The 14,709-nt window shown below is 44.7% G+C and overlaps 1 protein-coding gene across 1 annotated transcript in view; it reads right to left on the bottom strand.

Annotated features, from left to right (window-relative positions):
- Window positions 1–10,390: 10,390 nt before the first annotated feature.
- Window positions 10,391–14,709, bottom strand: part of LOC135102797 (uncharacterized) — a 65,085-nt gene continuing 60,766 nt past the window's right edge. The window contains exons 4-5 of the mRNA XM_064008316.1: window positions 13,710–13,876; window positions 10,391–13,255 (exon numbers count right to left, since the gene is read on the bottom strand). Of these exons, the coding sequence (XP_063864386.1) occupies window positions 12,920–13,255; window positions 13,710–13,876 (503 nt within the window). The 3' untranslated portion in view covers window positions 10,391–12,919. The remainder of the gene's footprint in view (window positions 13,256–13,709; window positions 13,877–14,709) is intronic.

Raw genomic sequence — 14,709 nt, forward strand, 5'->3', positions numbered from 1 at the left:
ATCAGAAATATACAGCTTGGTGCAAAAAAAAATGTCAACAAGATGAAGTAATGATATGTAAACTTACAATTATATAAAACTACTTAACATAAAGAGTAAAACTATACATATATAACTAGAAAACCATAACGAAACCCCATGCATCAATAACAAAAAAAATAACCAAAACAAAACAAAGAAACAATAAAGGAAGGAAGAAAGAAGATAAACAATACAAACATCATCTACCAACTCTGTGTACATAAGCTCTTAACCAGCGCCATCTATTAACAATTCACGCATCTACGACCACCATCATCATCACCACCACCATCACCACCACCACCGCTAACACCTCTTCGCGTTCCGGTGAAATACTAATGAGGGAAGGTGACGCGGTACTCCTGAGACGTAACCAGGAAAAGAACTGCGCCTCTTTTGATACGCAGCAGTTTCAAGGGTGATACACGGGAGACGAGTTGAATTCCTGGACACGTAATTGTGTTAAGTAATGGTGCTGAGAGAGAGAGAGAGAGAGAGAGAGAGAGAGAGAGAGAGAGAGAGAGAGAGAGAGAGAGAGAGAGAGAGAGAATCCTTATATAATCATTGCTTGATCTGTTTCTTACTTCATCTGTTTCAACTAGTGTGTCAAGTCAGTCAGTCAGTCAGTCTCTCTCTCTCTCTCTCTCTCTCTCTCTCTCTCTCTCTCTCTCTCTCTCTCTCTCTCTCTCTCTCTCTCTCTCTCTCCTTCGTTTCCAGAGACGAAGGAGAGAGATATCAAGTTAATAATACAAAACATAACGAGAGAAAGAACAGATGTTGGCCATTCATTCCCACACTGTTCTTTCTCGTTTCTAGATGTTATAAGTTATTGTGTTTTAACCAAGAAATATTTCACCACAGCGTTGATGTGGGGAGAGAGAGAGAGAGAGAGAGAGAGAGAGAGAGAGAGAGAGAGAGAGAGAGAGAGAGAGAGAGAGAGAGAGAGAGAGAGAGAGAGAGAGAGAGAGAGAGAATGGGCATTTTTCGTGTTATCCTCGTTTTTATCTACGCTTCACTGGCCGTGTTTCATCAACTAATGCATCACCAACACCACCCAATATACTAAGCAGAGAGAGAGAGAGAGAGAGAGAGAGAGAGAGAGAGAGAGAGAGAGAGAGAGAGAGAGAGAGAGAGAGAGAGAGTTCTAAATTATCTTTTTCTCTCTACTTTTATCTATTTGTCTTACCTTTTATCCATTTACCTGCTTCATGTGTTAAGTGTGTTAGTTATTGTGAATGTTAAAATGTTCGTTTTGGCATACGTGTTCCGCAGCAGCACCAGCAGTAACAGCAACAGCAGCAGTGATAGTAGTAGTAGTAGTAGTAGTAGTAGTAGTAAAGGAAGAGCAAACAGTAATAAAACTGTTGCCCCTTATGAGGTTGTTTTGTAGTAAGTTAGACTATACCTAATTTAAAGTAAAGAAATAGTATTAGTATCGGTGGTGGTGGTGGTGGTGGTGGTGGTAGTAGTGAAAATCTATCAATTGCAATAAGCACTCCATCACTTTTTTCTTTTTACCTTTCAAAAACAAAACAACCAAACTAGCACACGGTTACCTATATATCCCTTTTCCTTATGATCACATTGTTTTCCACACACACACACACACACACACACACACACACACACACAAATTTTTACCCCACCAATCTCGTAACCAGAAAGAGAAACACCACACCACGCCTTACTTTCTCTCTCTCTCTCTCTCTCTCTCTCTCTCTCTCTCTCTCTCTCTCTCTCTCTCTCTCTCTCTCTCTCTCTCTCTCTCTCTCACACATACTCACTCACTCACTCACTCACTCACTCACTCAAACAAACACGCACACACACACTCTCTCTCCCTATCTCTCTGCCTTAAACGCTAGAAACCGGGGCGTGATAGGATCTTCCAATTTTGAAAACGACAATATTGCGGCCTAACTTTTATAGACTGTGGATTCTAGACTCTTTGGTGGGACTTCGTGAACAAGAAAACTCATCAGGGACGCAGATCGCCACTTATCTCAAAGCGTTTGAAGTCTGCGGCTGCCACGAACCGGGGAGAAAGAACGGAAAGGAGGCAGAAGCAGGAAGATAAAGAAGCAACAAGACCGAGAGATGAAGGTAAGGAAGAAGAGGAAGAGGGAATAAGGAAAGTAGGAGAGAAAAAAATAGATGTGAGCACGAGAGGAAAAGAAGGAAGGGAAGAAAGTAAAAGTAGGAAGATAAAGAGGCGACAAAACCGAGAGATGAAGGTAAGGAGGAGGAGATGAAGGGAAGTAGGAGGAGGAGAAGGAAGGAATAAAGAAAGTATGAGTGAAGGAAATACATGTGAGCACGAGAGAAAGGATGAGGAAATAAGAGAATAAGGAAATAAGGAATGAATAAGCACGAAGAAGGTAAGGAAGAAAATGAATAGGAAATTAGGATAAAGAAAGACTCGTAGTAAAGGAAGGCAAGGAAGGAAAAGACAGGATAATGCAAGTATGACAGGAAGGAGAAACTGGAGGAAGTGGTGGAGAAGGAAAAATGTTAGAGAGAAAGTATTGGAGATAAAAAGAAAGGGAACATAAGAAACTAAAGAAAATAAAAACATGCAAAAATAGCAGAATGATAGAAGAGATAATGGGAAAGAAAAAGAAAAGAAAAAAGACAAAGGAAAGGAAAGGAGAGTTTGTATAGTAAAAGAAATCCAAAGATAAAAGTCTCTCTCTCTCTCTCTCTCTCTCTCTCTCTCTCTCTCTCTCTCTCTCTCATCAACACCTAAAGCACCTAGAACACCTCAATTCCCGTTTTCTAACAAGCTGCATTCCTTACAAGTTAAACCCGGACAGAGAGGAAGTGTTGTATTAAGACTCCGCGCTGTCAGAAAACGAAAGGAGAGTAAAAGAAAACGTGCAGCGGGCAGGACGTGACGACGGCTGACAGGGAATGCCTCGTCAAGCTCCTCCCCGTCAGTGGTGATGCTGGAGGCGACGCTGCTGAGAGAGAGAGAGAGAGAGAGAGAGAGAGAGAGAGAGAGAGAGAGAGAGAGAGAGAGAGAGAGAGAGAGAGAGAGAGAGAGAAAGTGGTTTTTTTTTTTAGCTTTGGAACATCTCCTTTTCGAAATTTGATATTTGATTTCCCATATTTGTAATATTCTGAGAGAGAGAGAGAGAGAGAGAGAGAGAGAGAGAGAGAGAGAAGGGGGGGGTTGTAATCTTCATGCATACAACTCCATGACGAAATAGAAATAGGATTTGATTCATAAAAGCATGAATAATTCCACCACAGCACGGCTTGTAAAGGACAGGCTTACACACACACACACACACACACACACACACACACACACACACACACACACACACACACGCGGGTTAAGGTTAAGTAAGGCACCAGCAAACATTAAGCAAGTAAGCAGGAAACCCTCTTCAAGCAGCCAAGAAAGCGCAGAAGTTAAGCTAACTCGCCAAGGTAAAATAACGCGCGTAAATTTCCTCCCTCTCGCGGGAAGCTACTGTACTTGAAGCGCAAAGGAGAAAAACAAACTTATTAACTCCTCCTCCTCCTCCTCCTCCTCCTCCTCCTCCTCCTCCTCCTCCTCCTCCTCTTGACCCTTCCTTGGCGTAGCTTCTGACGGAGCAGCAGCAGAAGGGGGAGGAGGAGGAAGAGGAGGATGTTAAAGTACTCAGGTTTGGTTGTCCTATGTTTGTGTTAGCAGGAGGGAGTTTTCCGCAATATTTGTTTGGGTTATAGTATGTAATGGGAGGAGAGTAAGGAAATAATGAAAGAAAAGAAAAAGAAAGAATGAATGAATGAACGATAGATACAGATTGATAGGGGAGGAAGAAGAAAAGAAAAGATAAAAAGTTTGATAGATCACAACGACGACAACAACGAACATAATAGCAACACCATCATCATCATCATCATAATAATAATAATAATAATAATAATAATAATAACAATAATTAATTTTGCGTAATCAAATGTCTGATAAAAGGCACAGATTATACTATAAATACTATGTTACTGCGCACATCAAAGCAAAAGATATACAAGGTTTAAATTATGTCCCATACAATTCAAAGCGCTGCCCAGCCTTTGATCCTTCCACCACCGTGTCTCCTCCCCAGGCTTAATGAAATGGTCGATACAAGGCAGATCACCGTTTTGAAAGATGGCACTGACAGCAAAACGATTATTCAAGTAGTTTATACCTATTTAGTCTGTGTAGTTTTATTCATGCTAGTTGGTCTGTAAATTTATTCTTGTACAAATGAGTATCAAGACAAGTAAAAAACGAAACAAGTTAATCAATGTCATTCCTTTTTTTTTCTTTTTGGAGGTGGAATTTTTTTTTTTTTTTCATTTTTTGCCCTCGTCCTGCCCCTCTGGCATGAAAAAAGAATCGTCTCTTGCTACTGAAATTCTTCTGCAAATGTAGTCCTGTCATGATCATTTACCTTTTCTCCCTCAGTGTCACGTTTATTACTTAGGATTCGAGCATTTTACCACAAACAGTTCCGCGAGAGCCAAAAGATGTACTCTGCTTTTTCTTTATGTTCTTGCATGTTTCTTCGTGTCCTTGTTTACGTTCTGGCTGTTCCCTTGTATTCCTTTTTGATCGATTGTGTCCCTGCTCTTTTTTTTTGGGGGGAGGGGGTGGTGGGGAGGGGATTACTTTGTATCTGTTTATTCTTCAGTCTTTTTTTCGGCCTTGTGTTGTTCTTCCTTTGAATTCCTCTTGAATCCCTGTGCTGTTCTTCGTTTGTGTTCATTTTATATTTCAGTTTGTTCATCCTTTGTCTATTTGATTTCTCTGCTACTCTTCTTTAGTGTTCTTTTGTATCCCCCTACATGTTTTCACCTGTATCCCTTATCGCTCCCTTAATGGCTCAAATCTATCACTAAATTCGATTCTTGTTATCGTTCGCCATGTTCATACCTACGCAGTTCATTTAGTGCCGCAAAACTGACCCGCTTACCATCATTCCCCTTTTGTCAATCCCACTGCCAGGCGCTCTCCTCCTCCCATCCCCCCCACGTCACCACAAGGGCCGCAGGGACGAAGGGCTTTACAAGGGCCTCAGTGGGCGTTCCTAAAACAACACTACTCGCTTTTCTATCATTACTAGGGCAGTCTAATTTTCTGATCTCATTAACGGAAGTGATGTGGGCGGAGTGGGATGATTTCTCTCTCTCTCTCTCTCTCTCTCTCTCTCTCTCTCTCTCTCTCTCTCTCTCTCTCTCTCTCTCTCTCTCTAGAATTAGAGCACCAGAGCACCTGAAGGTCAGAAAGCAGATCATTAATCTACTACACGGAAGGAAGGTGATCAACTGGTCAACAGAGGTGATTATCTAATCCTTTCCCGCCCTTATGTTTCGTCGTTTTTCTTCTAAACCTCATTTCACGTTCCCCCATCCGAAAACCCCGCATTCCCACACGTCACTATGTTTGTTAAGGGTTGAGGATAGGGGCCTCTCTCCACTTTCTATTAACGTTTTATGATAATCTAAAATATTCTGTGAAAGACTGGGAGTAGTAATACAGACAATTACCTAAGTATAGATGAAGTTTGGCATACATCTCTACTCGATCTCTGCCTGTCGGGTTTCAATTCTTTCTTAAGTGTAAAGGAGAAAAATTAACCCTTTCACTACTGCCAACGATAACACGTGTAATTTCATTTTAACCGTAAAGGATTTTAAGCAGAAAAAAAAACAGGCGTACTGATGATAAATTATTTGAACCGTTCAGTCACTTAAGTTGGTCCAAATGATGGCCTTTGAATTCATACTTTTAATTTACACCAGACCATTGTGTTAACTTGGAGTAGACTACATACCACCCAAAGAGTTGAAGCGTAAATGTAAACACCAAATACTAAAATGAACTTCATGAAAATATTATTGCAGTGTGTGTGTGTGAGAGAGAGAGAGAGAGAGAGAGAGAGAGAGAGAGAGAGAGAGAGAGAGAGAGAGAGAGAGAGAGAGAGAGAGAGAGAGAGAGAGAGAGAGAGAGAGGAAATATCACAATTGATTTTCGAGGATGCTTTCATGATTCCAGTAGTAGTTTAATAATGTTTGCATCGTCAATAGAAGAACTCTGTGGCCTCTGAAAACAATCCTTACGAGTTTAACAATACACGCTCTCCTTCCTCCTGAGCCTCCTCCACCGCGCCATGTTCTCTTAACCTCCCACAGAAAATGGAAATGGATCTACACAGATTTCAGGGGTAACACAACTAAACGCGGCATAAAGTCATGTTTGCTCGCGTTAGTTATTTCCCGCTCACCGCATCCCTGTTTGCCTCAACTTGCCTTCCGCCCGCAACACAACAATTCAAAGTTTGCATCCCACACGCGCGCCGCCCGCCCATTAGCGGCATAACGCGGCCTGAGCGCCAAACTAACCAACTCGGAAAACCAGGCGGGCTATCTCGACCTGGCTGTTTATCCTCCGCTGGTCAGGCTGATGCAGAAGCCGCCAGACACACACCGGCGGGAAACCAGATCTTGCATTCATCACGCACTCACCGACCTCTTGGTTTACTTCTCACTGTCGAACTCAGAACCCCATTAGACGCAACCTCAAATGTTTCGAAGTGTTATTTTTTTATACAAGTTCTAGTGGAGGTTGGTTTGGTTTGCAAGAATGTTCGTGGTGCTGGTGGTAGTTTAATAAGGATCCCGCATCATCAGCAGGAAAACATCAATTATCGCCGGACCAGTTAATGAAGTTTTCAATGATTTTCATGATTCTAGTGGTCGTTTAACAAAGATTGTGTCACCAGTGGGGATAACACCAAAGTAAACCGGATTAATAATTTGTGACGCTTAAAGATTATCTATGAGGGAGAAAAAACAAAACAGGTACGTCTCTTGTTGACAGGCACGTCACACTTCTGTTCATATACGTTTTTCCCTACACCACAAAAGGAGAAAGCATTCCTTACCTTGGGCTTCCCCTCCTCGTTAGATTCTGTTCTCTGCAAAGCACTCACGGGCATTAGACAGTCACAGCTCTGATCAGACTTTTTTTCATCTTCCACCATGATGAAAGAAACCATTCCTCACCTCCAATAGTGTGGTGTTTCGCTGCCCCGAAGCCAAACTCTGCCCTCCACATGCAAACACTCAACGGCATCAGTCAGTCACAGCGTTATCCATTTTCGTCTTTTCTTCCACCACAACGAAAGAAGACACGGTCACCTCCACTAGTGTCTTCAGTCTCATTGTCCCGAAGCTAAAAACTCTGCCCTCCACATAGACTCACCGGCAGCAGTCAGTCACACCAGGATCCGTTTTCGTTTTCTTCTACCACAACCATTAGTATCTGGAGTTTCGCGGTCTTTAAGTCACATCCTGCTTTCCATACACACACACACACACACACACAGGGGCACCAGACGCTCTCACGTCAAAGTTCCACTCGTGTTCGCGTTTTTTCCTTCACGTCGGAAGAAAAGCACCCTGTCAATCACACTCGCGCCGCACTACTACCTCCCGTCACCGCTTGGCCACTGCGTCACAGCTTACCGGCGGCATCCGTGGTCGGCATTAAGGAACCGAGAATGAACTACAAACTTTGGGACTGAAACCTCGATACAAAAGCTCGAATCAGTGGACGCTTTCGAAGTCTCAGCCGTAAATCTGCTTAAATGTGTGAAGTACGTCGATGAATATGTTGTTTATGGTTAACTCATGTCATTTTTTTCCCATCCTTGCTCTTTTCCTGTAGTCGCGTGTTTGATGTAGTATGTGTGGGCGTGGCGTTGGAATGGATATAAGAATATAAGAAACTATCTTAAGTCTCCAGTCTCGAGTATGTGGGTGAATCAAATGTGAGTTGGAGTGCCAGACGTACAGTTTCGCAGAAAAATATCCTTAATAAAATTAGGTGAGTCATCGTGCCTTACTTAATGAAGAAATATGCAAATGTTGTTTGAGCGTTGTGTCTGGAATCTATGAACTACAACTATAGGGCTCCAATCACGACAGGATACGGAATGTAATCTTTCGTGACGTTTCAGACAGTCAGGCTTGCCAACTGTACCAAGACTACGAGAGTCGCTGCGCATTTTGATAAGTGAAGCGTGCACGAGGGCAAGGATACTTCTTTGTATGATTATACATCCGATACTCACCATTATTAAGAAGAATAATCACCATACAAGAACAAAAATAAATAGATAAAAAATAAGGCACTTACGAGATACAGTCTTTCAACAAGAAGTAGTATTAAACCACATAACAATACACAAACAAGACAAAATTGCTTCTTGATACATTGAAGAGGTAAACACGCGGAGGCAGCTGCACCTTTGCTGGCTTCCCTCTGGCTGCAGTTATAGAAGAGAGAAAGTGTAAGGTGTAAGGAGGTGATTTGTAGTAAAGAAGAGACGTAAGATGTGAGGAAGAAGTGTAAGGAGTGTTTTCAAGGTGCGAGGGAGAGATGATGCAAGTACGAGTATAAGGGGAAGCTGCAAGGTGTTTTCAAGGTGAGAGGGAGATGAGAGAAGGTATAAGGGGAAACTATAAATAGGTACCGTAAGGTGTTTTTGTTTTTTTTTCAAGGTGAGAAAGAGAAGATAAGGAAATATTTTAATGTGTAGCGAGGAGGACGTTAAGGAGAGAAAATCACGCGGAGATATAAGCTATAAAGGAAGTATAAACTATAAAGAATGAAGATGTGTTGCAGGTGAGTGAAAGGAGGCAAGGCGAAGGAGGAAGAGGTGTGGCGAGGAGGCGTCAGGTGTGTTCATGGTGATGGGGATGGCGAGGGAGAATCAAAACAACGTGAACGGAAAAGATACATTTCGTCTCTTTCTCTCTGATGCCACCAAGTCCGCCTGTCAGTCAGTCTGTCTGTCAGTCTAGTTATCTTTCTGAAAATAACAGCAAGCCTTATTTCTTCTCCACATAAAGAATTACAAGAGAAAAGGTCAAATAAAACTAATCTCGTGTCAATATCTACTGCATTTTATTTTTATCTTTTTTGGTATGTGTAGTATATGCACCTTGCACTAGTCATATTTATTTATACTTAGGGCACTACGTACGTACATTTATCATCAGCTTACTGGCATAGTATCTACAAGTACTGGGTTCGTTATAGCAGGCTAACACAAGAGTGGCTTCAGAGTGGATCTTGTTCACGCGACACACGTAAGTAGGCAAGTTGTGCAGCTCAGGGATTGACTGCTGCTTTAAATCTGCCAGGTAAATCACGTCCTTGTTTTCGTATTTATGGACCATACAGAGACAGAGACAGAGACAGAAAGAGAGAGAGAGAGAGAGAGAGAGAGAGAGAGAGAGAGAGAGAGAGAGAGAGCAGAAAAAAAAACAGAAAAACGGAAACAGACGGACAGACAGAGAGAGAGAGAGAGAGAGAGAGAGAGAGAGAGAGAGAGAGAGAGAGAGAGAGAGAGAGAGAGAGAGAGAGAGAGAGAGAGAGAGAGAGAGAGAGAGAGAGAGAGAGAGCCCAAACAAACAATACGGAATGCACCAGGAAGGCAGAGTTAAATATGGGAAAAAATCTGGATTTGTACCAGTCGGTGTAACAAATTGGTAAACATTGTAAAGCGGGGAGGGAGATCGTTTGTCTTCCTTGACGCTGCATCTGTCTGCCTCCCCGCGCCCCTTCGCCCTTCCCTGCCCCTTCCTTCCCTTCTCTCGCCCACCCTTTATCAACCAAACATTTTCCTTCACTACACTCACCTTTATCCCTTCCTCCTCTGTCTGCCTCCCACCGCCCCTTCGCCCTCCCCTGTCTCCCCTTCCATACCCTTTTCTTCCCTTCTCTCGCTCATCCCTATCAACCAAACCTTTCCTTTCACTACAATCGTCCCTTTCTTTCTCTTTGTTTTTTTTTTTTCAATTATCAGTATCACTCCAGTCTCTTTCCCTTCTCTCTCTCTCTCTCTCTCTCTCTCTCTCTCTCTCTCTCTCTCTCTCTCTCTCTCTCTCTCTCTCTCTAACTCCTCTGTTCTCTGTCTCTCCGTTGCCAGCACCCATCCCAATCTCCGTTTTCGTTTTCTTCTTCCTTTCTGGTTTTCCCGTTCTCTCTTATTCTGAGTATCGTCTTTCGGTATTTTTTTACAACAAGGTGGATTATATCAGAATATTTCATTTTCTTCTGTTTCCTCTTTTTTTTTTCGTTTTATACTGTTGTTGATACTGGGTTGTTGTGTTTTTTTTTTTTTTTTACATAACATAACATTGCATTCAACTTGTTCTCCTTTCCATTCATTTTTTTTTTTTTTGTCATTTTTCTGTGCTTTCTATCCTCCTTTCTCCGCTTGTTCTCCTTTTCCTTCTTCCTTGCCTCCTTGCCTTGCCTTGCCTTTTTTCACTCTTGTGTGTCGCTTCCACATAACAGAACATGCAACTTTGGTCTACTTTGTATCTCTTCTCCATTTCCTCTCTCTCTCTCTCTCTCTCTCTCTCTCTCTCTCTCTCTCTCTCTCTCTCTCTCTCTCTCTCTCTCTCTCTCGTCCTCCGGCTCAACAGGCAATTTACGGTTCCTAAACTTTTTGCATCATTTTCAATCTTGTTTTCCTGAACTGTATAAAGTTATTTCGTATCTAGAGCGAGTGTTTACTTTTTCTACGCTGTTTTATCCTTTAGCGGCAGACAAACGACCCTTGTGTATTTTAATCTCCCGGACTGACAAAGCGTTTCTTTCCCTAATACTTGTACTGGCCGTGCACCTCCACGATTTTCCGACCGAAACGTAGAAAAGAATTACTGTATAGAGAAGTGCTCGGGGCAAGGGGGACGCATCAGCCCACGCCGGGAATGCAGGAAAGTAAGAGCCTGGCCGTGCCGGGAAGGGCGCCCCGTACCACACTGACGCCACACACCAACAGAAGTGTGCAATTCATAGCGAGCGTAACGCGGCGGGTGCGTCACGCCCTCACCAGCGCGTCACAGGCGGAATTTCCAACATGAGGTTTGGCCGATGCGTCACTTTTTTCACTGAAAGCCGTGACATCTTGGCTACTGCAGGCTGCGTCAAATCCCGCGGTGGTCCTTTGCGCAGCCCCGAGGGCATCCATCCTCAGCTAGGACACGTCCGCCCGACGCAATAATAGCTTTTAATTAAGGACTTTGGCGACAAACTAAACATAAATACGTGGTAATGTATAATATATACAATATATGGTTGACTCCCGCGGCTGAACAGCGTGGCTTGAGGCAGAGCTGCCCCGAGCCACGCCACGCCATACCAGCCGTTCCCTATTACACTAGAGGTTGCGGAAAGTAACTTCCGCTGACTACATTACTCTTTTTCCCATCGCAATAAGAAATGAGGCAGAGATGAATGCCTGCAAGTGAGCCACCGCGCACTTACGACAACGCCCGCGCCACGCACAGTCTTCAGGGCGAACTATCCATTATTTGGCACCGAATGACTCGAAGGCTTGTGAAGCCTTATAAATAATACTTGTAAGTAGAACCCGCGACGCGGATTCCTTCAGGGATAACTACGACAAACACAGCAACAGTTTGTGCTTAAAGAGAAGAAGCCTATACGTCTAAGTCTAACATTCACCACTGCTCAGCCTTGTCCGAGCATCCAAAGCTCTAGTTTTGTACTCGTCGCACACCACTTGTGCATGGACGCTGCGAGTGACATCTGGTGAAACATTTAACGCACTGAACAAATAAGGCAACGAACAACATCCCCACAATACACAAGCGGCGGCATGCGTGACAGAAAGGCAATGCACAATGAGACAACGACAATGAAATACTTGATAATCTTTGGAGTTGATACTGGTTACTGGGGGTCAGCCGCGGCAGCTTCCCGCTCACACCACACGGCCGCCATCCTGAAGCATGGCAGAACAAAACCAAGCCTTTGTGACTCACGCCGCGGCCCTGGCCGGGAGAGTCCCGCCTATCCGTTACCACCCTTGCTTTAACGATCCACTAGAAATTTCTCTTCTGTCATTTCAAGAACTACATTTAAGAGATTGTTCCACTTAATTTCGAGATTATTTGACTGCACCTATCTAATAAAGTAAAAAAATAATAATAAATAAATAAATAAATAAAATAAAATTTAATATCTATGATTACAAATTTTGTCTCGAATCCTATTTAGGCGCTGGTTTAGTGTTGGGTTCTCAGTACGGTAGTTGCTGCCTCCCTCCCCCACAGGCTAGAGTACGATGCGCAATCTAAGAGTTTCTGGATTACAACTATAAAAATACAGCATACCTCGCGTTTGTTTACAAGGCAGTGGTTGAAATATGGCACTTTAAAGAAGGCACCGTTACGTGTGGCACTGATATTTGTGTGTGTGTGTGTGTGTGTGTGTGTGTGTGTGTGTGTGTGTGTGTGTGTGTGTGTGTGTGTGTGTGTGTGTGTGTGTGTTTCCACCCATTCACTTTAATTCTTCAGCTTCATCAATTTACGTGACATGTTTACACGCCTCGCTAAAGTTCCCGCACGGCGCCACACACCGAGGCAGCCCTTCCTTCCCGATGGCATCGCCTTTCCCCTCGAGCTCCACTGTTCATCGTGTCCCTGAGAACAAGTACTGAGCTACTTGAATGTCAGCTCTTTGTGGCCCAGCGGCGCCAGGAACGCCTCGCCAACCACGGCCGCCACACCCGCCACGCCCCGCCCACCGCCACACGCCCAGGGAGCGTAGCGCCGCCACACCTCATCTGGATGTTAATACTTAACACAATCCTACACCTAGTCTGCGTCTCACCACACAGACTTCAGTCAAGCCTAGACTTCAACTGTTGCGTGTTCAATAAATATTGGTGTCGTAGTAAGGTTACGGTATCTAAGTTTGCCTCACGACAAAGGAAAATATAATTACAATAATGTTTCTCTTCATTCATACGATGAGACTGAGAAAAGTATTTCATACCTTCCCGGCAAAGAAAGCAAACCTCGCTCCGCACACAGCACGCTAAAAGTGAGTCTCTGATTGGTCCTCGCCGTGGTAGGTCCTGCCGGCGGAGCTGCTGGCGGGTGCTGGCACTGGCCGCGCCTCGCTGGCACCCTGGCTCTGGAAGGTGGTGTTGGCGGGGCCGACGCGCCCCTCCTCTCCTGTCGTCAAGTTGTTGTACGCGTCATTGTAGCCTCCGCTGAAGCTGTGGCCGTCCCCGTAGCCCCGCATGTCGTACACGCCGTTGGCTTTGCCCACCACCGTCGCCTCGAGAGGCGCGCTGATGCCCGAGATCTTCTGTCCTCCCTCGCCTTGCATCCACATATTGGAACGCTGTTGCTCCTCCAGCTTCTTGTTCTGCAACAAATTTAAGGAAACCTCAGTAAGTCCCGAGTCCGGATCAGCCCAGCCGTCCCCGCAGCGCCCCGCCACAGGACCCAACCTGCCAACGCCACACCCTGGCAGTGGTGCCCAGGAGAGCTCAGGTAGCACTCAAGCACGCAATGAGCGTTTCCTTCAAATTTCACTTAACGTTCATGAAACCACACAATATTAGGGGGAATATTAACAACAGAAAATACAAAATCCGCACGCCATTAGCTGTCCTGAGTGGAAGCAGCACTAAACCAACACTAACACTGACGCTGACACTGACACTGCATGCCACGTGAGGCGTAACACAACACCAGCAAGTCACATCACATCACACAAGCCACAACCCACAGCCAGCATCGCGCGAGCCTGAGTCACTCCCGTCACCAGCCACTACCACGGACACTGCACCGGGAGAAGGAGGGGGCGAAACACTCACCTTGTAGAAGAACCTGAGGTAGTGCGTGGGGAAGACGATGCCCTTGGTGCCCTCGCCCGCTCCGTCCATCACGGCGCCCCTCACCAGGATGGAGTTGGCCGTGTAGAAGCACATAAGCACGATCTGTCCCGCTATGGCCGTCAGGAAGTTACTCACCGTCTGCAGTTCTGGTAGGGATGAATGGACGTGTGTGAGTGAGAGAGTGAGTGAGTGAGTGAGGCAGGATAGAAGGGAAGGAGGGAGAGAGGGTGAGATGGACGGGTGGCGCGGAAGCAGATAGGGGAGGAAAGGGTTAGAGAGGGAGGGAGGGAGGGAGGGAGGCAGAGAAAGATAAAAAATGAAGAGGAGTGAGTGATAAGAGTGAAAGCAGGGAAGAAAAGAAGAATACTTAGAATAGATGAGAAGCATGAAGGGAAAAGGACAAGGAAATAAAAGGGAGAAAAAGTAAGCAGCCAGAGAGAGAGAGAGAGAGAGAGAGAGAGAGAGAGAGAGAGAGAGAGAGAGAGAGAGAACAAATAAAAAGTAAGAGAAGTGAAGCGAAAAGAGAAGAAAGGAAAGTAAAATGGGGAAGGGGAAGTAAAGACAAAAGAACAGATGAAGAAAGAAAGGAAGGACGGAGGAAGAGACAAGGAGGAGAGGGAGGGAGGGAGAGACGGGAGTAGGAGTGATGAGGGTGGAGGAGGAAAGGCGATAGAGAGTAGAGAAGGAAGGGAGCGAGGGAGAGGAGGAAGTGAATGGAGGAAGGGGAGGAAGGGGAGGGAGGGAGGGAGAGGGAGGCGGGGAGGGGAGAAGGGATGAGGGGAGGAACTCAGTCATTATCCCATTAAATCTGCAGCGAAAAGCAACACCTGAACCACACGACAGTCCCTCAATAATTGCCGGGTCAACTTAATGGCAGATGGCAAAGGTATCGTACTCTCTTGCTGTAATTATCGTACTCTTTATTTATTTATTTTTACCAAAATACATAAATACACAGATACACAGAAAGTGAGATCAG

Source organism: Scylla paramamosain, chromosome 8 (assembly GCF_035594125.1).
Source record: "Scylla paramamosain isolate STU-SP2022 chromosome 8, ASM3559412v1, whole genome shotgun sequence".
In the NCBI taxonomy this organism is placed as follows: Eukaryota; Metazoa; Arthropoda; class Malacostraca; order Decapoda; family Portunidae; genus Scylla; species Scylla paramamosain.